Source organism: Pempheris klunzingeri, chromosome 8 (genome assembly GCF_042242105.1).
Source record: "Pempheris klunzingeri isolate RE-2024b chromosome 8, fPemKlu1.hap1, whole genome shotgun sequence".
Taxonomy (NCBI): Eukaryota; Metazoa; Chordata; class Actinopteri; order Acropomatiformes; family Pempheridae; genus Pempheris; species Pempheris klunzingeri.
The window spans coordinates 2,067,596-2,094,943 of NC_092019.1; the positions used below are offsets into that span (position 1 = coordinate 2,067,596).

General features: G+C 41.7%; 1 protein-coding gene across 2 annotated transcripts; it reads left to right on the forward strand.

The window, feature by feature from the left end:
• plekhf2 (pleckstrin homology domain containing, family F (with FYVE domain) member 2) lies at window positions 1-27,348 on the forward strand. Of its 2 annotated transcripts, XM_070835893.1 has the most exons (3): window positions 42-109; window positions 16,651-16,750; window positions 26,571-27,348. In XM_070835893.1, the coding sequence occupies exon 3, from the start codon at window positions 26,582-26,584 to the stop codon at window positions 27,314-27,316; it is 735 nt and encodes a 244-aa protein (XP_070691994.1). In that variant the 5' UTR covers window positions 42-109; window positions 16,651-16,750; window positions 26,571-26,581; the 3' UTR covers window positions 27,317-27,348. The 2 variants fall into 2 exon arrangements, with proteins under 2 accessions (XP_070691995.1, XP_070691994.1); XM_070835894.1 differs by lacking the exon at window positions 16,651-16,750 and having other exon boundaries at window positions 1-109.

A 27,348-nucleotide genomic window follows, 5' to 3' on the forward strand; every position in this document is an offset into this window, starting at 1 on the left:
GGCAGCGGCGGATTTTCCAGCTGCCGTCTGCGGGATTTGACACTATCTGGAGTACAAACGGAGCTTCAAGTCACGGTTAAAGTTACCGGCCAGCCTGAGGAGCCGTCGGGTATGTAGTTTTTCTCCTTCAAAAGTTGTCCTTCAGTCACACTTTTGCTAACACAAGCTAAAGCTCCGTTCTGCTGCTGCTGCTGCTACTTTTTCCCATTCATGCTAACAGGCGGTTAGCAGGGGAAGCTAACGCACTTTAAAAGCTCCCATTTGAGCTTCCTAAAGCCACAAACTGGCAGAAAGGAAAACGTGGTGTGTGTAACTCGAGTGTCAAAGACGAGCAGGGAGAGTTGGGTCAGCTTCGGCTCAAGCTGCGGCTAACTAGCGGTGTTTTTCTGGAAGCTAACCGCGATGCTAGCTGGCTAACGCTGCCAACACTTTGCCAAACTTGGGCGAAAACTTGAAAACTTCTTTCGAAAACTGTAAATCGCTTTGTGGGCAGCAGGTGTGATTATAAAATTAAAGACTCATTATTATCTCACAGTCACTTTACGTGCTTCGGCTCTTTCATTGTGGTTTAAAGTCATTGCGGTTTATTTATTCATGGCAGGTCAGGACTGGCTGGAAATGCCCCATTTATCAGGTGTCCCACAGTTTATGTGAGGTCAGTTTAATATATGAGACAAAACAAGACATTTTAAAAGTAGGACAAAGTTTTAGAGCATGTCTGGGCTCACCACACCCACCTGTACCTCACTCTGCAGGTGAGCTGTCATTTGTCAGAGGTCCTGCCTGTTATTAAATCAGCCCAGTGGAAGTGAATGTGTGATCCTGCTGGTGAGAAACTTTGCCTGCCACAAAAAGAGAAGCTTCCCTTGTCTCGTTTCTGCTTAAATCAGGTCTGCTGTGGGGTTACGTTGGTCTAAAGGTGCTCAGTGAGTATTTGTCCCTCCTAATTAAGGTCAAGGTTCGTTCACATGCAGTCTGATTTAAGCTCATTAGCCTTTTTACATCCAATAACATGCTTCCTCGGTTCCTAACCTTTTGCACAGTTCAGCAAAAGTCTCACATTTCTTGTCTTCCGGGCCTGTAACCGGTTATTATCACCGCTGATCTCTGCTGTAAAACACCTTTTGCACCTCCAAGGGGGACATCTTCAGATGTTTTCTTCAGCGTTTCATCTGACCAGCAGTCCAAAACGCAAAGACACGTGTGGCAAAATGCTGCAAACCGACAAGCAGAAAACCACATTTTCATTCCTTCTGTTTAATTTAAAGTGAGATTTCCTGCTTTTACTGTCAGATATCATTGTCAAGTGAATATTAATGGCTTTTTGAGAGATTCTGATTGGCTCCTTTCACTTTTATTGTCTAAACAGTTAACTGAATGATCAAAAACTCATCACCAATTGGTCTATAATGAAAACTAAACTCTGCTTGCAGCCTTAGATTAGATTAGTTGTCAGGAAACCTTGTGCACTGAGCCTTGTGTGCAGTTTCGTTTAATTAGTATTTAATTAGAGAGTTTCACAAGGTGACACTGGAGCTGGAGGATCTGCTTTATGGTGACAGGAACCCAGTTTGATAAATAAAAGTCTTTAAAAGCTCAAGTGCACTCATAAATACAAGGCGTTTTCCAGAAGGTCAACAACAACCCCTCATGGTGGATGACAGTTTTGTAATTGGATGCAGAAACAGGATATTTTTAAACCTGGGTCCTGTTTTTGTTTTAACCAGAAACAGCCATTATATCGCTCTCTTCAAAGCCACCAGACTCCATGAACAAAAACTGTAATTTTACCTCGCAGAACATAGGAGTTGCTGGTCTACCGCTGCCTGGATCGGTCGATTTGTTTGCGATTTCTGTGTTTTAAAGGGTTAGTTTGGTTCATTTGTTTGTGTTAATGTGTGTTACAGAAATATTCTGTTGGATCCAATCGAGGCATCGGTAGACCAGCAACTCCTGAGTTCTGTGCGGTAAAATCACTGTTTTTATCAATGGAGTCTGGTGGTGTTGAAGCTAAATATGCAAAATTATGGCCCAGGTTTTATAACACTAGAATTATCTTTTTAAACACGAACTTGTACATGCAGGAAGACAGGGTTAAAGGAAATGATGGATGAGATAAGATCTTGGCAGGAAAGGTGTTGTGTGTAATGTATCATCAGAGGTGTCGTTTGGTATTAGAAGTGTTTACGGTGATCAATAGGTTGTGAGAACAGAAACTATGCCCTGTAATGGTGGGAGTTCCTGTTGGTGTTTGAGGCATTTAGTGGCTGAACTTTTATGCAGAGCAGCTGGAGATGAGTTAGAGACTCATCATGCAAACTTTCTAGTTAGTAGCTAATGATGATTTATAATAAAAGCATCTTTTTCATTTATCAAGTGGATGAAATGTTTAAAAAATGGCCAAACCCTCATGAAAAGCCCCAAATGTCATCTTCAAATGTTTTGTTTTGTCAGACAAACAATCTAAATCCCATAGATATTCATTTTACAAAGATACAGCATAAAATGGACAAAAATCTGCCACATTTGATGTGCTTGTAAGAGCAAACGCCTGGTATTTGTGCTTTATTGATGACTGAAATGATCAATCGGTTCTCAGAAATCTTCCATCCATGTACTGAGGACCATCTAAACAGGAGCACGTCTCAAAAAGTGCATTTTACATTCATTTTTTCATGCAACTTGATCATAAGTTGAAAAATGATTATGTATTTGTAGTAAAACTCATGACTTGGCGCCCATTTTGAATGATTCAAAGCCTAAAACTGATGCATCAAAAGGAGAAAACTGTGGTTTCTTTTGAGCAGCAGCTGTTTTTTTGGGGGGTTTTTTTGCAGTTCCTTTAGAGGACTGAAAGTAGGACGCTGGCACTTCATGGTTCGCCTCCGTGTGGGAAGTTACCATCAGCTTAATCAGACGTGAATAAAGAACTAATTGATTATTGACTCCCAGGAAAGGAAGCTGTCACTTTCCATTTCCAGGTGCCAGCCGGTCGATCGCGACACACACTTTCTGTCAGCGAGCCCGCCCTTCGTTGTGATCAATCAGCCTCATAAGCTGTCACACTGGGTTTCCTGTTGGCAGGTCAGTCAGCAGAGGCGTCAACCTCCTCTTTGTCTCTCAGCGTCGCAGAACTAGTTCTGCCAGAGTTAAAGTGGGCGAGGCTGAGGGAAATGAACTACCTGACAGCAGGTAATCACCACCACCATCCACCACCTCTCCACCTCCCGCCCTTTCACTCCCCAAACACAACATGTAATCCAACCCCCAGCGTCTAATCCACCACGTCTCCGTTTATAAATGGATGCAGATTAGAAGCATAAGAAGAGCAGGTCGCTTCCTCTGTGACACGTCAGGCACTTCACAGGTAAACAAACAGATTACCTGGAACAGGGAGCACTAGAGCTGGCAGGTAAAGGAGGGGGGGGGGTTACCATAACCGGTACTGACTCTTTAGTGCTCAATGTACCATTTATTTATTTATTCAATTATTTAAGTCACTGTGTAACCTCTCAAGCATCCAAGCCTCTTTAATCTTGGACAGGTGCGATTAGATTAAAACACTGTCATGTTCTTAAGAAAGTTAAGTTTAGTTAATTTTATTACATTGCTAACCATTTTTTTGGTACTGAGGGCAGCCGTGATAGGCCACTCAGGTGTTTTACTGGTGTGGTGCACTGCAGGGCTCATGGTTTTTGACTGCGGGGAAAGATGTTGTGGTTTATTTTTAATGTTGAGAGATGTTAATTAGTTTTGTTAGTAGTAGTGGATTAAAGGATATCTTTAAACCTGGGTCCTGTTTTTTTTTTTTTTTTTTTTTTACCAGAAACAGCCATTATATCGCTCTCTTCAAAACCACCAGACTCCATTAACAAAAACTGTAATTTTACCTCGCAGAACATAGGAGTTGCTGGTCTACCGCTGCCTGGATCGGTCGATTTGTTTGCGATTCCTGTGTTTTAAAGGGTTAGTTTGGTTCATTTGTTTGTGTTAATTTATGTTACACAAATATTCTGTTGGATCCAATCGAGGCATCAGCGGACCAGCAACTTCTGTGTTCTGTGCGGTAAAATTGCTGTTTTTATCAATGGAGTCTGGTGGTGGTGAAATATGGCTAAATATGCAAAAATATGGCCCTGGTTTTATAATACTGGAATTATCCTTTTAGACATGGACTTGTACATGCAGGAAGAAGGGGTTATAGATCTTGGCAGGAAAGGTGCTATGTGTAATGTATCACTGGGTATTAGCAGTGTTTACGGTGACACTTTTGTTAGTAGTAGAATAAATGGCCTATCGGACAGGGACCTCCTCAGGGACCTTGAGTTAGAGGGTTTCTGGCTCAGCAACATGTGGAGCATCTAGTGGAAGCTGTAAGGTGCCCTCATTCTAAACATCTGTAGCTCTCAGACCGCATCAGTGGAGTCGTGTCGTCACGGTCGACCTGCTGCTTCTTGTCGTTTTAAGGTGTTTTGTCATTGCTCCGTCTGTAGGCCTCGTCTTTATCGTCGAGCTTCTGTTCTCTGTCTGGTTGTTGTTGTGGAGTTTGATGTATTTTAAAAGGCCCGTCTAGGGACCGGCTTTGTAAATTGTTCTTAGGCCGTAACTTCTGTTGTGTGAGGCATCTGTTCGTGCTGCATACTTGGCCCTATACAAATAAACGTTGATTAAATAAATACAAAAATAAGTGCCAATCATGATGCTATCATTATTATTAACAGTCCACACGCTCTACAGTCTAGGGCTGCTTTTATCGGTGTATTTGATGTTATATCATGGTAACCGTATATATCACAATGTAGTAATTGTTCTTTAAATGGAATTAAATTGTCTTAGAAGTACTGTACTTCAGCACATTTGATTATTTTCCTCTTTTATTTGGAGCTTCCATACAAACAAAATCAGCACTTGGGTTAAAAATGGAAGCTTTAATGCCTCTAAATGAGAACGATACTCTCAAAAAGTTCAAGGTTAAAGGGTGCAAATAAATACCAGCCTGAGTTGTAGGTCAGTGGGATGTCTCCTCCTCCTCCTCCTCTTCCTCCACCACCTTCTCCTCCTCCTCCTCTTCCTCCTCCATCTCCATGTCTGCCCAGATCATGTTTCCTGGAAAGGCAGCTGGATTTGCGAGATCATGCGAGAATAATTCCCGTGGTTGAATTGATGTTGCAAAATCTCAACCGGTGGACACATTTCTACTATTTTATCACCTCGCTGTAGCTCCAGTTAATCCGCTGAGTATTTCCTCAATCATTTGGTCTGTAAAACATCAGAAAACCCCAAAATATAAAAAAAAATTTGCAATAAAAAACGAAGAAAAGCAACAAATTCTCACATCTGAGAACCTGGAACAATTTTGCTTTTTAAAAAAAAAAAAAGACTTAAATGAGAAGTCAGCTAGTAAACGAGTTGCTGATTAATTTTCTGTCGATTGACTAATGGATTAATCAACTAATTGTTGCAGCTCTGTCGTGCAGCAAAGGGAATGCATCAATAGTGGACGGCCACACGTTGGGGAAAACGGTGTGCAAACAGAAAATCCTGTATATACACTACTCACAAAAAGTCAGGGATGTTCAGGTGAAGTTTCAGGATGAACCTAAAATGCTTTCTCACCTTTCCAGGTGAACTTAATGTGACCATCTCTAAACTTTTGAATGCACATGTCCAACTGTTCAGTGTCTCAGTACTTTCTGCACCAGCTGCTGTTCTCTAACAAGAAGCTTAACAGCAACATTCACAACAGGTTTGATCCATGAATCCACCAATACATTTCCTGCTTCAGTTAGAATTGGTATTTAAACAGTCCTCCTCATCCTGCTGTTCACATTCTGACATCATGAGACCAAGACGACACCTAACAGTTGATCAGCAGCACCTCAACACTGGAGGCTTCAAACAGGAAGTCCTCAGACGGAGGTGTTCACTGAGCTTAGAGGGTCACAGAGTGTCATCAGGAGGTTGGAACAGGGATACAGAGACTGGAAGAGTCACAGAAAGGAGAGGAGTGGACGTCCTTTGGCCACGTCCCAATTTATTGAGACACTGAAATGTTCTGTTGTGGTTTACCCTCCACTGTTGGTAGACTTTCTTCAAATAAATTGTTTAAGATGAAGAAATTACCAGTGCATGCTTCTACTTAAATGCCCTACTTTCATGATATAATATCACTGTAGCATTCACTTTTTACATTTTCCATAAATTTCACCTGAAAGTCGAATATCCCTAACTTTTTGTGAGTAGTGTATTTATTTGGCAACCATTCTCACCTTAGTGAAGATTTCATTGATTTGATTGATCACAGCTGTTGCCATCATGTGGTTTATTGCTTTGAGTTTCAATCCGAAGATAAAACAATGTCAGCTTTGCGTGAGCCACAAGCCACAGGACCTGGTGAAGATATTGGTGTGTAAACTCCCAGTATCCACTTTCAACATCTACACTTCTCATTTTGATATCTGGCCGCATGCAACTATTACTCAACTCAGTCACGGCTCACTTCTCTATCTATCATGTGGCCTCTGCAGAGCTTTTTTACACTTCTGTCACTTACAGCTCGTCTCCTCTGCTGGGAGTCGACTCCTTCAGCCACAGGGCAGCCAATCCAGCGTGAAACCTTCAAGACACGAGTTCACGTCGGCCACATTACTGCAGGTGGATGTGTGGAGCCTGCGTTTAATCCAGAGTGTGGTGGGCAGTGTTGCAGATGTCGAGCAGACTGCTTCAGTAATGTTTTGGCAAATTTAACAGCAGCGTTGTGAAATTGTTTTTGTCGTCAGTTTTTGTTTAAAGAAATTAAGATCGCATTGTGAAAAATCTGCGCCAAAGATATTTTTCAGTATATAAAAAAAGAGAAAAAGGCAAAGAAGATGAGAAAATTCTTACATTTGCGAAGCTGGAACCACCACAATGAATCCATTAAAATAGTTGCAGTTAAGTTTAAGTTCATTGTGGTCTGAGTTACGGAGTTTGGAGATATCAGTTCTACCGAATTACACCTGGCGGCCGGCTCGTGCTTGTGACTGCTAGCTCACCTCTGAATTGGCTAATGTTACAGCTCAGCAGAGCAGGACGCCGTCACTGTTAACTGCTCTCAACAAAGTCAGTGGATTATCGTGAGTGACCGTGTCATGATTGCTGGAAAGACACGTTGTATAAGCGTCATCCAGTCCCGTTGTGTTGGAGAGAAGGCTGACATCTCCACAGCCGATATCTCTGAAATGGGGATAAATAGCTGCACAGGTAAGAGGAACAACAGGGTTTTTTGATTTTGGAGTGGACTGTCCCTTTAAGGGCAAAGATTGCCTGATTTTAAAGGTGTTGTTTGGTTTTTCTACAGTAAGAACTAATTTGTTTACCATAACCAAGTCTTTTACTGACTGCACTTCCTTTTTTAAGGTGGTTTCAGCCGGTGTGTATGTCGGGGAGTCATCTGCATACACTGCAGCGTTTGCATTGCTCAAAATCATCTGTAAGAATCAAAAGCTAAAGCGGAGCTAAATAACCACCTTTACTGCTCTTACCTCAGGATAGCTGTCCTTTAAAAGGTGTAGTATTGTATTTTTTCACTTCAACTATTGAGCTGTGCAGCTGCAGATAATTCAAAGACATGAAAATATGACTTCAGTGACAGCTTTACCCAAAGGAAGTGATGAATAAAGATCAAACTAAGATTCAGGCGAAGGTAGCGAGATAAGACGGATGTACTCGTGTGTTTGAAATTAGTCAGAATTACTTTTTCACTGTGACTTTGATCTTTGTTTGAATAACTTATGCAGCACATGTGGTGACTGTCTGCGCCCACCACTGAACGGTTAACCAGTCAGCAATTAAAGTTTAAAGATCACAAATGGAAAAGTTCACTTGGAGAAAGAGATTAAATGAAGATGACATGTAGCGTTTATCAACTTTAAAACGCACCAATGCAACCATTCCAACATAAAAATTATGATTTTTATGAAATAAATGAAATGTAACTCGGCTGAGTGATGGAAACAGTCAAACATTTGCAGGTAGATCATCGTTGATTGTGCTACTGTAATAAATTATATATTTAAGTCAAGTCTGTAGTGTTGTGCACCGTTCACACTAATACCAACACTGGTACCTGAAATTTTGCACCTTTTTTGGGTATTTTGAAGGGTTTGATCTAGATCCTGCTCCTCATGGAAAGCATCTTGAGATTGATAATTTAATTAGTAAAAAATTAGTCCAAACTTCTCTAAATGAAAGTTTAATATCAGATTTAATACGCTGCAGGTCGAGACTGAAAGTCATTTTAAATAATCAGTTTGAAGATCTGCCTCCAGGCTCTGCTCCCTTTTCAATATGGTCATTGATCATTGCTTTAGAATATATTATAGAAGTAATGGAGGCTGTTTATGGGAAACTTTGCCCATGTTTATGTGCTGACATTAACATTCTGGCCGTAGCCTCCGCACAGTAATGGATTAGCTTTTAAGACTGATTTTGCAGCCTCCAGTTGTTTTCTCTGCAAACTGAACAGGAGTGGGCGAGTGCGAGGGATTCAGCTGAAGTGATTTGAAAATATTTGTTTTCACGGTGCGTGCAGAAACACTCTGAATTAACCGTAAGGGGGTGGAAAGTGTGAAACTAAAGCCAGAAGTCATGTCGAAGCTCTCTGCTACCTGTTGGGGTTTATTTGCATTGCGAAGGCTCAAAGGTTGATGTGCTGCACACATGCGTTCGGCAGAATGAGGGAAACAGATGGAGGCCTGTTCTGAGCACATTCCTTAGAAACTCCATCCCGTCGGTCCCGTTTTTTTAACACACACAGTACAGTACAGTACACGCCGAGCTGCAAGCTGTGCCACCTCAGCTTGTCACTGTGTGTTGTGGAAAACTTCAGTCTGAGAGGTCACGCCGGCTGGTTGGTTTCATTTCTTACTGCCCACTGAGCCACCGAGCTTCCTTTCAGGCTCAAGTATGAGCGTTGCGTGATGTTTGGAAACGCTGGGGAGCATGTGACGGTTAAAACTCTGCGCTGAAGCTCAGAATAATCAAATTCCTGGGTTTAGTGGTGCTTAAGGTGGGGTGATCCACCTACTTATTGAAACGGAAAGGACAGTCGGGGTTGCATAATGTCCGTCTGTCCTTTAGAGACTAAAGACTGGGGGTGCAGACGTTGGCGTTGCTACAAGATGAGAGTCCCTGCAAATGAGAAGATAACTTTTTCTCAGCATGTCTCAACAATCTGTGTCACCATCAGAAGCTTGTGGAGGGAAACAGAAGGCAGCACCAGCTTGTTGATATCTCTATCCTGATATCTCTTCATGCTGTGTTGACTTTAGCACCCCGTGAGAACACAAATTGTCGTGTTTCCTGGAAAATAAGTGTCATAACGATCTCGATCTGTCTGGTTTTGTTTGGCAAAAGCCGCCAACGTTAGCTACAACCAACTGACGTTAGCCGACAACAATTATTTTTTATCATTTTGACACCAGAACATCATTAAAAGCAGATATTTAAAGGAATACCAGGCAGTTCAGTTCCTAATTGAATGAAACAAATCAATTAATAGGTGTAATATACACTTTTTAATGCATTTTCCATCATTACTGAGGATTGTTCACGTTTGTTCCCAGGTTCTAGTCATACAAACGATGAATTCAGTATTTTCTAGAATGCTATATGGGCTCATGCTCTCCAACATAAAGCCACACGGCTGCTGTGGGAGCATTTCTCTCTACTTCTTATAATTATTATAATAAACTTTCTTTTGTGTAGTTGCACCCAAACTGGCAGATTAAAACAAGTGCAAACACAGCGCGATAAAACAAAGAAATCAAATAGCAAACCAATTCCAAATTAACAATGTGCTGGTCTCTGACTCCTGCATTTGTTTATGTAGCCGTTATTCTGTCGTCCATGTTTGGGGAAACACTGGATGAATAAATATTGCAGAGACATGACGAGGCATGAAAGGTCTTTATTAGGTTCTGTGGTTACCGCTGCTGTTACAGCATCTCTAGAGTTGCACCAGTCAGTCTTCTGGTAATCCGTTGCCCGTTCAAACGTGTACCTGACCTGTCACTTAGCTAGATCACCTGGCTCGTACACTCAATCTGTTTGAACCTGTATAAGTGATGATTAAAGCCTCCCGGCTGGCTCACGGTGGGTACAGAAGTTAGGAGTTCCTGCACAGGCTGTGGGAAAATCTCAAAACACAACCATTATTCCGCTGATAGACATCATTTGGCACCTTTTCCTCAAACACCAGCGGTCCGAATGCTTAGGACTAATGTTTAACCAACGATTAAGTGTCCAAAGAGTGTTTATTTTGGCACCGCAGCTTGAACGAGTGTCCTAATTCGAATGTTTTCAGGGATTTTCTCAGCAAATTGAAGGGATATGTGGGTCAAAATCAGATCCTACAGCGTGCAGCCTTCATGCAGCCACTGTTTGACTGCTGAAATTGGAATTTGCCGTCTTTCCGTGACAGTTATGTCATAACATTTTGGCAACTACAGGAGCAAATACTTGATTGTGTAGCAGAAAAGCATCTAATGGCTTCAGTTAATGTTACTTCAATGATTGTAAACTGTCAGAAAGTTGTCATACACATTTTTCTTATATTGGTGAATTGTTTTGGCAGGTTTTCTTAAATAAAGAACGTAATCATTATCTGCTTTTTCTTTTTTATCCAAGATTGTAAATTGAATAACTTTATGTTATGTTACATTCAAAGATGTCAGCCTGGATTAATAGAAAAAATAGATTAATCATAACTTTCTGTCACTCGAACCAGGCGAGAACTGGAGAGCTGCCACTCGTTAGTGTTTTTATCTATGAGAGGCTCTTCTATCATTGAGAGGGAGATGTAGATGTTAATTACTTTGACTCAACGGGTTACAGTTCAGTGTAAAAGCTGTAAGCAAGGACAAGATAACCTATTAAGAAAGAATTTGAATTGATTTCCATCACTGTGATGGGGAAAAATATCCTGTAAGTCACTCTCAACATAATCAAAAAATGTATCAAGATACTGACTTAGTATCTCAAAATAATGAGGAGAATTATCCAAAAATCTCTCAAAATAATGACACGGTATCTTAAAATAGTGCCTTAATGTCTTGACATGTCAAAATAATAAAGTGTGTCAACATTTTATTGAAATAAATATGACTTAACATCTCAAAGTAACGACTCAGCATGTAAAAATAATGACATACTATCTTAAAATAATGATTTGGCATCTAAAAGTATAGAGAAACTTTGTCAAATTGGGAAACTTTGTCAAAATAATGACTTAATATCTCAAAGTAACGACAAACTTTTTCATTACAGTGACTTGCAGGATCCTTTTTTTTCTGTCGTACTGGTGGAGAAGCTCCTGTGTTTTAACGTCCGCCCCCCCATGGAAGTGATATTTCTGCTGACGTCGGCGTGCGTCCTAAAAAAAAAAAAAAAAAAAAGGGAGAGACTTTCAGTTGGGGCGGCGTTTCATCACGTCGCTGGTCAGCGTTTGGAGACAGCTGAGGTCAGGAGGGAGCAGCTGCTGGAAACAACTGTTTTTAGACCGTTTTCTCTTCTCGGAGCTAAAAACAAAGACTCCAGAGCTTCGTGTGGTCGCATGTTCAAACTTTTCAATCACTTTTCCTCTGAGAATTTTATTATTATGATTTTATCTTTGCTTATGTTTGTACACGGCCTCCCTGGAGCAGGAGATATTGTAGTTTTAGTGGGGCTATTAAACTTGTAATAATTATTCCCTTTTTACAGCTCACAGGCCTGACATTTCAGAATAAGAGAGAGCATGGCCTGTTTGGAAGAAATTGGTGTCTCAGTGTAGCAGAACTGTCATTTATCACAAGGTTTGGTCTGTTATTACTGTGATTACAACCCTGGTCTCATCTCCTCGTGGCTTTTCATCTGTCTTAGCGCCTTTTGATGAGTGTTTGTGTGACTGGAGGCGGTTGTGATGAGCTGAGACAAACTGTTTTCACTGTGAGAGGATGGAAACGGGTCCTTAAAGGTGGAAGGGGAACGTGGGAAAAACTTGTGTCATTCTCGGCTCATGTGTCCGGAGAGTTTTTTTCTCATCAGATATGACACGGGCCGCTTATTAACACCAGAGTTAAACTTTTAATGACAAATATTACAGTTATCTATCGGTTAATAATGTAGTTTTTCTCAGTTGCTGTAAATTCTAGGGTTTGCAAGTAATTATTTGAGTATTAATAATTAATCTAAGAGTTATTGTTTGTTGTACAAATGCAAAACTTTTAAAAAGTTTCTCTCAAGTTTCTTGCTTTGACTGAATCATTTGCTCGCTGAGAATCATCCGTTCACACACACCAGACTACATTCACTAAAACCTTATTTTTACTTTGCAGAACACAGGAGTTGCTGCTCTTATGCGGCTGCTGGTATTGAGTGACTTTGATGTTTTAAAGATTTAGTTTGGATCCAATCACAATAGTTATGTAACACACAATCACACAAACAAACAGATGGAGGCAGCTGTAGAACCAGCAGCTCCTGTGTCCTGTTCTCTAAAATCCCTGTTTTTGTGAATGTAGTCTGGTGTGTGTGCTGTTTGTGGTTAAACCAAAAGGATCTTCCAGGTCTCTCTCTGTAGGGATCCTTTCCATAATGCTGTCACACACTCAGAATAACAATCTGAGCCTGTCGGCGTCCGATTACGTTGTCAGATTACGATGCAGCCTGTTGATGTTAAGTGTTGTCGTTGAGTTGCCTTGTGGAAGGTTTTTTTTGGAGGTTTATGTAAATTCACCTCATCCTTCCTGGTACAGTTACATGTAAAGTAGATCACAGGTGGGGTTACAGGATTTCTGCTCACGTCTGCATGACCTCTCTAGTGGCTTCCTGTCTAGATGAGTCACTCAGAAGATCCCAGTCCTGCCTGAAGCTTCAGATCCTCCTTTCCCCCAGGTTATGGTTGCGAAACGCCAAGTTCTCACAGTACATGTTGTTTAATTAAGGATTTCAGCGGTAAAGCCATGTGTCTACTACCACCAGCCTCCAGCCAGATACTGGAAAATGAAATGCTGTATGCTGCCTCACAGGAGGAAGAGTTAATCCCTGTTTTTATAAAAAGTAATGCAGGTCAATCTGAAACCAGATGGACGATAAGAACTCTTGTTATCTCTTCTAAGTGACCAAAGTACACGACTGCTAGGCTGCACATACTGCAATCACTGAAGCACTGAACGCAGTGCTGGAGTTTTCTGTTATATGCTGAATTACTGTGCAGCGCAGGAAACTTCCTGATGTCAGTTCAACACAAAGTAAGCAGGTTTTTGCGCCTCTGGTTTCTGGTGTCATTTGTTGTGTAAATACAACGTAATCCGTTTTCAGAAATCCCTCTCCAGGTTAATTTACAGATGAGAACATTGATTCAGGTTTCATGCCATCGCCTCTCACAATAGATTAACCTCCAATCCTTTTATCTGTGCTCGCACTCACGCTGAGGCTGTGTAATCCCGCGGATGGACTGGCGGGATGTTGTTGGCACAATGCGGCAACGGCGGCATTTTCAGGTCAGCCACAAGCTGACGAAGGCTCCTCGGAGGTGGGTCTCAAACATCGAGGACTGTCCCGTTGCATTTCAGTCAGACTGTGCATGAATATCCAGAAATACTCGGCCTTGTGACACGCGAGTCATCATGAATCACAATAAAGAAAGTAAATCCCCTCCCTACAAACTGTTTAAAACAAAAACAATACTCAAACGTACGCTTCAAAAGAGAGCATGGACGTATGAATATACAACTGCTGGATAGGATTATATGCACAAATAAAAGAAGTGATTATTGATTCCACGTGCATACACAATATATAGGTAAATAAGCAGAAAACAGGTAATTAGCTAAACATGACTTATTAAATAACTGGCGGAGGGGAGGACTGACTGAGATATTAGTCATGGAGTGTCGTCTTTCCTCTGAGACGTTTAAAAAGTGGATCCCCTTTAAAGTGAACTTCCTCTTTCACAGCAGGTCGGCTTTACCGGTGTTTTACCGAAGAACACAAATATTTTAGAAATCTGTCAAAAACTTGTTTCAAATTAAACATTGTATTATTATTTATTAGGCAAATAACAAACTGGAACAACTAAACAGTCTTTATTCACATGTTTTAACCAGAAATCTTAATATCTAGTTTGACCTCCCTGATTGTTTTCATGGACTTTTCCACCGTCTCTTTTGTTATTGAGCTCCAAATAGTTCCCAGCTGTTCCCTCAGATTTGCTTTGGATTAAATTAGTGTGTGATCTATTTTTTAATCCAATAAATCCCAGATCTGTTCTAGTAGGATTCTAGTCTGGACTCTGACTTGTCCAGTCCATCAGTTCCTCTACTCCAGATTCCTTTTCCATCATTTCAAATCCATCATTGTGATTAAAGAGCTGCACATACTGGAGGATTAACCATCACAGGAACTAAAGAAATAATCTGGTGATCAGTAATACTGTTAATTTAGGGCAGGGGAGGCAAACACCTTCCACTGGGTGGAGGTCTGATACATTTGTTAAGCTCTGTACATGAAATTACAAACAGGAACACAGGAGTGAGACTGAACTTTTAAAGCAGACTGACAACTGAACTCAGACAGGCTTTTAGAAAACAAGCAGGTCCGCAGTGGCTCGGCTCGGCTCGGCTCGGCCCTGCTGTGAGGCTGTAGTGCGAACACGTCATCGCAGCTTTGCTTGGCACCGTGCGGCTTAAGCTGCTCCCCACAGAATTCATCCAGGGCCAGTAACTTTGATGATCCTCTGACTTGTCATTTATCGCATCAACAGGCGTAAAAACTAAATCACTTTTTTTCCAACACATGACGGCGGGCTTTTTGTGTGGAAAAAGAAAATCTCCTGATGATACTGCAGCTCGTCCCGCTGACACAGACGAGCCTCGCCTCGCTCTGCCTTGTCGACAAGTCGGCCACCAGCCAAATGACTGATTTGCACTATTTAGATGACGACGACACATTTTAGTAGCGAGTGTAAATCGGGGTTTGTTTGTTTGTTCTGGCACAGAACGGGGCTTTTGGAGGCAACTACACCATTGTTTTATTTTTTCCTGACAGTCCCGGTGTCTTATCTACCTGGGCCTCCCCTGGCCTGCTTCAGTATCAAGAGAGAGGAACAAGATCAGGCCTGTAGGAACCACTGAAGCTGAACCTTTCACTTACTTCATTTAAGAATATAGCCACTGGTCGGCTGGTCCTATAAACATCAACCTTTCCTCCTCATCTTCCTCTTTTTATGAAACTACGCCACAGTTGTTGCTGCTCTCCTCGTGATTTAAGCTGAAAACAAAACCAAAAATCTAAAGCCAGACTTTTTTTTTAGCTGCAAATTCAAGGACTTGAGGAACGTTAACATTAATTTAAGGACCCTCACAGAGTAGTAATGACAGAATTAGCTTGCTAGCTTGTCTGTAGCGCTAATCGGTCTCTTTACCCAACCATGACAACATCGACAGTCACTGATTGATGCGCTGATGCTGGCAAGTACAGAAAAATCGACATATTGCCCAATTATAGAAGAAATTAAAGATATATACATGTGTACATATTCATGACCGAACATTACACTCAGTTTATTTCTACAAAAAACAATCCTCTATGCAGGAAAAACCCTGATCGGATGTCATTGTCCAGATCACATGTTAATACTTGGCGTAAATGTGTGTGAACACTTTAACGTTGGTCGTCTGTACCTGCTCTGCGAGGCTGCTTACACCTGGATGTTCTTTTTTCTTTTTAAGCGTGTGACATCCTTGGATTTGTTATGAGTTACTACAATCAGCCATAAAGTGAGCTACTAAAAATTATTTCATTCATTCTCACTTCAGGGTTTTATTTTATTTATCTGTCATCCAGTTTCTGGATGAATCTTTTATTGTCTTATATTATTAATGCAATACATATAAATTGCTTTAATGTTGCTGCTTCTTTTGATTGTGTCTGCTTTTTAATCAGCAGTGCATAATGCTGCCACAGCAGCCGTTGTTTATGGTCTCACGAGGTCTGATCTGGTCGCCCGGATCAGATAATTTGAAGTGACGTTGCATGGCACACTTATCCATAGTCAGCGCATTACTCACTGTAGGTGGCAGTCGGGATATTCCCGGTTTGGAAAAGCAGGCAGGAGTCCTGACACTGACATTAAGCGATCTCTGGCAGTCCGTATTCAGAGTATTTTCAGTGCATTACATTGACAACACTTTGGATGGGGGAACTGCAGCTGTTCTCTCTGTCTCTTCGCCCACTTCAAAGCCACCAAACTCCATTAACAAAAACAGTAATTTTACTCTTGCAGAGCACGGGAGTCCTCTGTGCTACCGCTGCCTCGACCGGTTAGTTTGCTTGTTTTATTGTCTGACTTTGGTGCTTTTAAATGGTTGGTTCGGATTCTTACTAATGTTTTAGCGCATCAATCAAGCAAGAAGTAGCACAGCAAACTACCGTGTTCTGCAAGGTTAAATTACTGTTTTTGTCAATGGAGTCTGGTGGCTTTGAAGCCAGCGTAGAGAAAGAGGGAGCTTTTTCAGTTCCCCATTGGATAAGGCTGTCTGACGGCAATGTAAAGAGGGAAGAATATTCTAAATACAGCATGCAATTAAACTGAGGTTGATTTTTATTTTTTTGTCTTTCTTTTTTTAGGTGTTGTTTTCTTCTGCTGCCTCCGTCCACAGCAGTACATTGCTGTGTCGGGACTCCTGCCTGCTTCTCCAAACTGGGGGCGTGCTGACCGCCATCTACTGTAGGTAAAAACACTGATTATGGATAAGTACCTCATACAACCCCACTTGAAATAATCTGAACTATTCCTTTAAGGAGGACAAAAGAGCAGCACACAGCAGGCACAATGACACCGCCTCATCCTCGACAGCATCTGCCCTCACTTTACCCCCGCAGGATGAATGGGCGTCCTTGTGTTTTTGTGGCTGCTGTTTACAGCCTACAGAAACACTCTTTCTCTCTTCTTTCTCTCCCCGTCTTTGACATCGTCACTCTCTCCCTTAAGCGTCTGACTCATTGCTTCCCTCCCTTCCCACTGTGGTCACAGATCTGATCACAGTTCTCTGTAGCTGATGTAAATCTCCTTCACAGTATGAGGAATGACGTTTGGACTCTTTGGCCTTGGGCTGAAATGTGTGGTTTTGGTATTTGATGTGCAAATTAAAGATGAGAATAAGTACTAGAAGTATTGGTTACAGGCGTTGGCCCACAACACACCTAAATGTTTGATCAACCGAAGTCCAATGCAAACTTAATCTGTCAACTTTGCAACCAGACTTTCTTGTTTTGTTCCCTGTAGTGACAGTGACAGTGGGCTCCCCAAGAAACTCAAGCTGAAGGTCTTTTTATTGCTTTACATGGCAACCAGACAGCAGCGGGGATGGGACTCGAGACCTGGTTCCAAATATTCAGATCCAGCTCAATCGTATGCCTCCAAGCTTATAACTTTCCTTTTTATTGATGCTGACATTGGCGCAAGACTTCAAGGGCATGCCTCTACACCACTGGAAAAGGGGTAGTCATGGCGTAGAGGAAGAAGTGTGGCTTCATCTCATAAAGAAAGATGGCAGCAGTGCTGGTTATAATGTCTGTAAAATGAGGATATTCAAGTGAGGGCGAGAGGAAGAGAGGAAGAGCATCTTTCTATGCTACTCGGGCTCCAGGAATGTTTCTGTAACACTCGGTGCAACAAGTGTCAATGCTTCCCACCTGAGCAGCACATCATGTACTGGGAGCACCAGATCCCCCAGTCAGGCACGGTCAGGACAGCCTACAGTGCTGCTGGGACCCCTCTGGGTCCTGCAGGCCCATGTGTGCATGAGAGACTTACACACTTAATGGCATGTAGCTTATATAATACGCTTCCAATTGTTGACGCTAAATAAGCTAGTTAGCTAGCTACTGCACCTTTTGTCGTTAGCTTATAGATTGATCACGTTTACTTTCCAACGTTCGCTGCACGATTCATTTACTTCGTCAAAGTCTGTTTTTTATTTTTACTGAAGGGAATCCTCTCCATGTAGTTTATTAACAGGATAATTAATGCAGGCTGCCTCACTATTGGCTGCACATGTCCTGTCTTTTCTATCTTTATGCTTGTATTGCAGGCGTGATTACCAATCCATTATACAGTTCATACGGTGATCCATAATATAGTTTATGTTATAGTAACATTAATCCCACACAGGCAGGCTCCATGCTGTGTACGTATTCTCTCATTTCATCCATTTTTGACTTTGAGATAATAAAACAACTGCCTTGATGCTAAAAACCTGTGCAGTCTGAGTTTTTCCGCACAGAAAATTGATGAGGAATCAAAGTATTAATAAAATATTAGCTAGATTATAAACTATCAAACAAATCCAGTACATTTTTATGCTTTTTTTTAGGTCAGAAACAGCAGCCTAGTTGTGTCTGTAGGACATAAAGCAAATAATAAAGTAACTTTCACATGAAGAGTGAAGTTAATTACGTCTGTCCTGTCCAATGAACGCTCTCCTGTGCCCTTTGCCCCCTGATGTGTGAAACCTTGGTGCCACCTGTTATGGAGAACAAAGTGCCACATTTCCACTGGATCCTCTTGTTTTTTTGGGGGGGAGGTTTAATCTGATTCGGTCCCGGCAGTAAATGAGCGGATCTTGTAAACTGAGAGAGAGGACGGCGCTCCTAATGAATTAATCATTGGGTTTATCTAAAGCCACAGCTGTCCCTGTAACCTAAGGTAGCTCAGCCAGCCGCCTGGACCGCACTGGCATTCAGAGCAGCCAAAACTACCCCCGTACAAACACTGCACTTTCGTTTTCTGCCCCAACAGCTCATCTCAGGGCAGCGCTTTCTTATTATTTGTGCGTCAGGGTAGCATTTTGTGGCGCTGGATTGAATCAGCTGAGAACCTGAAGGGTGAAAACTGCTAATCCGCGGTCGTGTTCCAGCCAAATCAGTGCACACGCTAAGAGAAATGTCAAGATATGAGTTTAATTAGTGAGTTAATGGACAGATAATTAACAGGCTGTAATTTTGATAATTAATTTAATCATTTTAATAACGCAAATTTTTAATTCCAGCTTCATAAATGTCAAGATTTTCCTTTTTCCCCTCTGTTTTATATCAATGTGAAGTGAATATTTACAAGAAGAGACGTTTGAAATGCCACCTTATTACTTCGGTAATGAAAACTAACGGTTTGGTTGAAGCTTTATTTATATTTTCATGACAATCTCCCACAAAGTTTCCTTGAATGTATTTTGAAACTAAAATGGCAACGACGAATCGACTAATTCCAGTAAATTTTGTTTATGTAATATAATGTAATATACACTTTGGCTGTCGAGGAGAGTTTACTTTTTAACATAGTGAGGTTAAAAGGTCAATAAATTCTTTCCAGCAGAAATGTGTTTTTAAAATGAAATGTTTTTTTAATAATAAGATAGAATCTATAAAAACCTGGGCTTTAAATTTCAGTAACCCTTTTTTTTTTAAAACCCTTTATGATTAGTGCCAAATTTAATCCCATAAATTAATTGGAAATAACAGATCTGTTGAATAAATTAACTGAAAATGAATGAATGAATGCAGTGTTTTTCCAGATTCACACCCTTTAACCCAACGTGTCCGAGACTATTTTGGTGGGTGATAGATGAAATATTTTGCCTCAGTTCGGGCCACATCTGTCCGTCTGCCCTCCAGGCCTCAGCTGGATGATTGATGTGTGTGTTTTCTCTGATGACACGGCAGCCGGTAAAGGTTAGCTCCACAGAGGGGCGGCGCTGGTGCAAAGAGCCCCTTCGAGCTCCTTCCAGCTGGCTGGCGGACCCAGCCTGGTCCCCACGGTGCGACACCGACACCGACTGCTGACCTAATACTGATAAATAATTGTTTCTGGCTGCGAAGTTTATCTCTGCCAGGTACAGTGGTTAACAAGTGTCTCAGACCAGCTGTCATAAAAAGGAGAAAACACAAATATTTTAGAAATCTGTCAAAAACTTATTTCAAATTAAACATTGTATTATTATTTATTAGACAAATAACAAACTGGAACAACTAAATAGTCCTTTTTCACATATTTTAACCAGAAATCTTAATATTTATTATTATTATTAATATATTATTGTTTTCATGGACTTTTCCACCGTCTCTTTTGTTATTGAGCTCCAAATAGTTCCCAGCTGTTCCCTCAGACTTGCTTTGGATTAAATTAGTGTGTGATCTATTTTTTAATCCAATAAATCCCAGATCTGTTCGATAGGATTCTAGTCTGGACTCTGACTTGTCCAGTCCATCAGTTCCTCTACTCCAGATTCCTTTTCCATCATTTCAGATCCATCATTGTGATTAAAGAGCTGCACATACTGGAGGATTAACCATCACAGGAACTAAAGAAATAATCTGGTGATCAGTAATACTGTTAATTTAGGGCAGGGGAGGTAAACACCTTCCCCTGGGTGGAGGTCTGATACGTTTGTTCAGCTCTGTACGTTTACCTGTATGCTCGCCATCAGATGGTTTGATGATTAAAGCTATAACCTCCTAACTAGCCACACTCACAGATGGAGATAACTTTACCCTAAATATTATTATCAGCTCACTCAGAGCTGCCAAACACAGTAAATTCAGAATCAGAATCAGAATTACTTTAATAATCCTCAGGGGGAAATTGCTTTTTGTTACACACAGCTCCAAAAGAATAAGAATAAAGTAATGATAGAAATAATCCCACTACTACTACTAATAATAACAATATATAACAACATGTACACTCAGAGTGAGGAGCTGTATTATATAATTATAATAATACCAAATTGCGGCTTTAATTAATATTTTCTGTTTGAAATGACAAATGTGATAAAAGGTGGGACAAGAAATCGATGCACTTAAAGCGTTCATCATCATTATTATTATTATTTTTCTGGGAATAAACTTATTTCCCTCTGAGCTCAGACTTGATTTAACAGTTCAGAACTGGGACGTGTAGAAGTCGGTTATTTATTTGCGACTCGACACGACGATTCAATAATTAAAGACGAAGGGAAATGGAAAATATAACAAGAGCTGGTGTTGTTGGTGAAATGCAGCAGGAAATATTATTATTAATGACTATTTTTCTTCTTTAATTAGTGTGTAATCTGGGTTAATAGGAAGTCTAGGTTACTTTTGATCCATGTAAACATAATTGAACTAATTATTGGGATGCTGTGTGTGTGTGTGTGTACATATATATTGCCCTGTGAAGTCTTTTTTTTGTGCATCAAGCAGTTCAGAGCTGCAACAATTAGAGTTGCGTCATGAATCTTTAAAGCAAAAACAGCTTTGGGTAATAATCACCTGGTTATTTGACCAGGAGAAATAGCCTAATTGTTTGTTGCAGGTGTCATTACACATCTTTAGTATTAGCTATTAGTCATTTCTGCCTGTGGCTGTTTGAAATAAGTCGTTTATTCTATAGGCGTTGAATTGAGCTTTCTAATATGGTTAAATAATCAGTTTTATGAATTTGAATCTACGTCGGCCTACCTGATGCACCATAATGACTGACTTTACCATCAGGCTTCTCCTGTCTGTCGTCTTGACCTTTCTGAGAGGGAAAAACAACAAGCTTTATTTGCTCTGCTGAGAGAAATCTGTCGTGTTTTCTGCCCATTTTCAGTCTGTTTTGTCCCACTTGTCTCTGCCTTGATTACTGGGTAGGGAGCCTCCAGCCTGTATTTACGCTGCTCGCTCTCTCCCGAGCCTTTGCTCTTCATGCCCTCGTCTGTCTACCACGGGTGGGTTCGGAGGGGGAGGACGGGGGGGGGGAGCTGGTTGGCCGGCGGCCTCCGCAGTGGGCAACGAGCCCTCGCTAACAGGGCTGACATGTCAGCAGCCCCTCTGTCCTCTCCGGGGCTTCCAGCAGCAGCAGCTCCCTCCCTGGGTTATTAGTGTGCAGATCACTGGGGAGCCCGGCTCAGGCTGCACTGGCTTGTGGTGGCTAATTAGCGTTGTTTCTAGCATCTGTGGGTTTTTTCTTTTTGGAGAAGGGCATGAAACCAAGGGTGCAATCACACCTACACTTGGATTTCTTTGTGCTGCAGTCCCAAGAGCTGTCCACCCAATTACTAACAAACAAGGGCTCGTAAACAGAAGTCACATTGCGGACTCGGTAGCTTGTTTACTGGACAAACTGTCGGTAACCTTCGTCTCATTAAGGTGCAGAAGTTTAGCAGCGGGCCTGATTGTATTCTGTTTAACTTTTACCTTTGCTCTGTGGACTCGAGTGGGCATGTTGTTCTTAATCATCGTCAGTGAAATGATCTGGAAATTAATTTATTTGCTGCTGGACTGAAATGTGATTTTCCAAAAAGTCTGATTATTGAGTTATTGCTGAAGTTGCCCTGACTTTGGGCCATTAAATAAAGCAAAACAAGCAATCTGAACTCCACTTCGTTCTCTGTTTTATGATGCTTTAAGGAATAAATAATTCATTGATTCATTTAAAAACAAGTCTTAAGGCTAAAACCCACTCTAGTTGATGCTTTAAATCCCTCTAGAAGCGCCGCGGTGCGTTTCAGAAGCAGCTCGAAAAAAGCCTAAAAAGTTACAAAAAGTAATTTTATTTATATGATATTCTTCAAAAACAAGTTATAAAGTGCTGTGCAAAGACACTGGTGTGGTAACAAAACACACACGTAAGGTATGAGTGACTGCATCCCATAACTGTGGCGACATTTGTAGTTTAAAATAAAGCAAAAGCGTCAACTTGCTTGCTTGTTCATCCTCTGGGGACCATGAATATCTGACCAAAAGTTCACACCAGTCTGTCTGATAGTTGTCGAGATATTCCTTATTATTAATATTCCTTATTATTATTATTATTATTATTCCTTATTTCACACGTTTGAAAGCTTCTTAAAATGCACCACAGTCTGTTAGAAAAGTCCCAAAAATGATAATAACTCATTTGTAAACTTTACATGTTCAGTCATTTTGTCAGAGGAGCTGATTTTAACTCTCGTACGTGTCGTTGCAGTGCGTCTTTAAAAGGAGAGATGACTGGAATAAATGCTGTGAACAACTATTAACAACAGTGGTAACCAGAGTACACACAGTATATACCACACTGTGTACATCACCGTGCATGTGAGCATCTATCTGAAGGGTCACAACCCTGCACACGACCCTCAGGGATCGCCATCCTTTCGTGTCTATCATCCGTGACCTTTGACCCCCCTCCGCTGTGCTGAAAGAAAACCCAAAGGGGGCGCCCGGCCGACTGTGAGCTCGACTCTGCTGCCATCTGGGTCTCAGCGGAGAAGAGAAACCCGCTGGTGTTTGGTCTTCAGTGTCATGATTGAAATCCCCTCTGAAAAGTGGAGACATTCAAACTGAAACCTTTATTTACAAAGGGCACACTGACGCGCTGTGTTTTCAGACTGTGCACAAACTCCAAAATAAGAGTATATATATATATATATCACCTTGGTAAATATTCAAGATTGGATTGTAATCCAAAAAAAATCTCTCCAGCGTAAACCAGCCAAGCCACCAGACTCCATTGATTAAAAGCAATGATTTTGCCTCGCAGAACACAGGAGTGGCTGGTTTATGGCTGCCTCCATTTGTGTGTTTTAATGTGTGACTGGTGTTTAAAAGACTTAGTTTGGGTACGACACAATGTTTATTCAGCACACAGCAACACACACAATCTGACCGATCGAGGCAGCGGTAGACCAGCACGTCCTGTTTTCTGTGAAGTAAAATCACTGTTTTTGTCAATGGAGTCTGGTGTTGTTGAAGAGAGCTGTTTGCAGTACAAAAACTTTGGGAAATTGGTCCAGTAGATCATCCGAGAGGCAGCCGAGAAAAAGGGCCCAAACTTCATTGACAAAAACAGTGATTTTGGTTGTTGGAGTTAGTGTTGGTCTGCTGCTGCCTCAACTGGTTGGTTTGTTTGTGTGATGGTGCGTTACACACGTATTGTGTTCGATCTGAACTAACCCCTTAAAACACTAAAGTTACACAATAACGCAAACAAACAAACCGATCGAGACAACAGTAGACCAGCAACCACCATGTAAAATGTCCTGTGAGCTAAAATCCCTGTTTTAGTGAATGGAGTCTGGTGTGAAAAGAGTGATTTTACCTCACAGAAGACAGGAGTTGCTGGTCTGCTGCTGCCTCAATCAGTTTGTTTGTGTTATTGTGTGTTACATAACTATTGTGATTGAATCCAAACTAAACCTTTAAAACATCAAAGTCACTCAATAACAGCAGCAGCATAAGAGCAGCAACTTCTGTCTTCTGCAAAGTAAAAATAAGGTTTTTGTGAATGGAGTCTGGTGTGTGTGCTGTTTGTGGTTAAACCAAAAGGATCTTCCAGGTCTCTCTCTGTAGGGATCCTTTCCATGATGCTGTCACACACTTAGAATAACACTCTGAGCCTGTCAGTGGATCAAACAAGCTCTTTTAGTGGATGCAGTTAATCTACTGGATATATTCCAAACCTTTTTTGTATCTATTAGTCATTTTGTACCCAAAATATGTAAGAATGGGGCCCAGGTTTAAAAAAAGATATCTATTTTGTGTTAAATTATCAGTTTGTGTTTATCTCTTGTCACCAGAGGTGCAGGAGTGCCGGGTGGCTAACGCTAGCTGTCTTTAGCTATCAGCCTGATGTCTGTTCGGCTCCGTCTGTGTGGAAAAACTGATATTTTTGTATGATTTTTCCTTTTTAATCACTGGTCTCTTAACGGCAAGAGAACTAAGGTGTTAGTTGCGGAACATTTTGGCGGTTTCACTGAGCGTCGTCAGTATGGAGGACAAAAGATGAAAGAAGAGCAGGGCGAGTGGATTATGAAAGATCTAATTGGTTTTAGCGGCTCTAGTTTTCATTCCCATCAGTGCTCGCCAGATGATGTAGGAATATAAAGTAGGACGAACAAAAACTGCACCTTGTGTCTGAGTTTCCTGTCGAACACGAGCGTGTTTTGACCTCCAGTTGGCTACCGAACAACCCTTTGAGCCATTTTATATTCCAGGCTGCTTTGCTCAGTCTCCTGGTTAATTATTAATGGCTGGTTGGAGGATTTGCGGAGAATTACAGAGTCTAACATGCTACTAAATCTCTCTTTCTCTTTCAAATGTAAACCTGTGTTTATAAAGTGGGGGAAAAGGCAGAATAATGGAGACGTGAAATGAGAGAGCTAATGCAGGGAGGTGTACGTGATCATGGCTGGTATTTTTTTAAACCTTCAGACAGACTTTTTCTCAAGTTTCTTGATTTGTCTGAATTATTTGCTTGATGAGAATCATCCGTTTTTCTTTTCTTCGCGGTCAAATGTCGGTCTTATGTCTTGTACATCACTGGTAGATCTAAAAAGTTTCACATCAGGGCGCTACAGTGGCCGCAACATAATCCTTTGTCGCAACTCCAATTATCAACGACCACTAAAAGAGCTTGTTTGATCCACTGACAGGCTCAGAGTGTTATTCTAAGTGTGTGACAGCATTATGGAAAGGATCCCTACAGAGAGAGACCTGGAAGATCCTTTTGGTTTAACCACAAACAGCACACACACCAGACTCCATTCACTAAAACAGGGATTTTACCTCACAGAAGACAGGAGTTGCTGGTCTGCTGCTGCCTTGATCGGTTTGTTTGTGTTATTGTGTGTTACATAACTATTGTGATTGGATCCAAACTAAACCTTTAAAACATCAAAGTCACTCAATAACAGCAGCAGCATAAGAGCAGCAACTCCTGTATTCTGCAAAGTAAAAATAAGATTTTAGTGAATGGAGTCTGGTGTGTGTGCTGTTTGTGGTTAAACCAAAAGGATCTTCCAGGTCTCTCTCTGTAGGGATCCTTTCCATGATGCTGTCACACACTTAGAATAACACTCTGAGCCTGTCAGTGGATCAAACAAGCTCTTTTAGTGGACCTACTGTGATCAGGTGCAGTTGCGGACACTGCAGCCGGTTTGTCTACTGGATCATAGCAGTAGTAGTCAGCACCAGACATAAGACAGATATTATATAGAAAAACAGATGACTCTTATCAAGCAATCAAGGAAAACCTTTTCACCATCAGTGAAAGTCTGTCTGAAGGTTAAAAAAAACCCAAAGTTATTCTGTAAATCCATAAATGTTTGCATCTCCTGGATCAGTTTCAAAAGTTTTTCCACCTATTACTCATTTTGACCCCGAAATATGTAAAAATATTGCACAGGTTTTAAAGGATTTAAAGGTTGGCGAGATTAATTCGGATACTGTTCCGATATGTAAAGAGATGGAAGACGGATATTTGATGGTGAAACAGGATAAATGGATGATTCTCAGCGAGCAAATGATTCAGTCAAAGCAAGAAAAAAAAAAAGAAAATTTAATTTTTTTGAAAGTTTTGCATTTACACGGCAGATGAATGTGTCGTTCTATATATAAATGTAAATAAATGTCTTTGTGTTGCTAGTTTCCACTATATTGTTAATCGTTGGTATAAATGTTATTTGGCTTCCAAAGGGGAGGTCATGACAGGAACGTTTGGTGTAAATATACAAAACACTCAAACTTCCATCTCTTTTTCCCTCCAGGTGAGGTGAAGATGGTGGACCGGCTTGCGAACAGCGAGGCCAACTCCAAGCGGATCGCGGTGGTGGAGGGCTGCTTCGGCGCCGCGGGCCAACCGCTGGCCATCCCCGGCCGCGTGCTGATCGGCGAGGGCGTCCTCACCAAACTCTGCCGCAAGAAGCCCAAGGCGCGCCAGTTCTTCCTCTTCAACGACATCCTCGTCTACGGAAACATCGTCATCCAGAAGAAGAAGTACAACAAGCAGCACATCATCCCGCTGGAGAGCGTCACCATCGACACGGTGCCGGACGAAGGCGACCTGCGCAACGGCTGGCTCATCAAGACGCCCACCAAGTCCTTCGCCGTCTACGCCGCCACCGCCACCGAGAAGTCCGAGTGGATGAACCACATAGGGAAGTGTGTGGGAGACTTGCTGCAGAAGAGCGGCAAGGCCCCGACGGGCGAGCACGCCGCCGTCTGGGTGCCCGACTCGGAGGCGACGGTGTGCATGCGCTGCCAGAAGGTGAAGTTCACGCCGGTCAGCCGCCGCCACCACTGCAGGAAGTGCGGCTTCGTGGTGTGCGGGCCGTGCTCGGAGAAGAAGTACCTGCTGCCCAGCCAGTCGTCCAAACCCGTCCGCGTCTGCGAGTTCTGCTTCGTGCAGCTGACGTCAGGAGGCCTCGCGCCGCGCTCAGACTCCATCAGCCGGCTGGGGTCAAAGTTCAACAACCTGTCGGACGATGACGACGAAGACGATAGCAGTGACTGAGGAGCGACCCCTCCTCCTCCTCCTGGCGGCCT

Excerpts from the sequence above, each read along its gene's own strand:
- plekhf2 (XM_070835894.1), top strand. The coding sequence starts at position 26,582 with ATGGTGGACCGGCTTGCGAACAGCGAGGCCAACTCCAAGCGGATCGCG.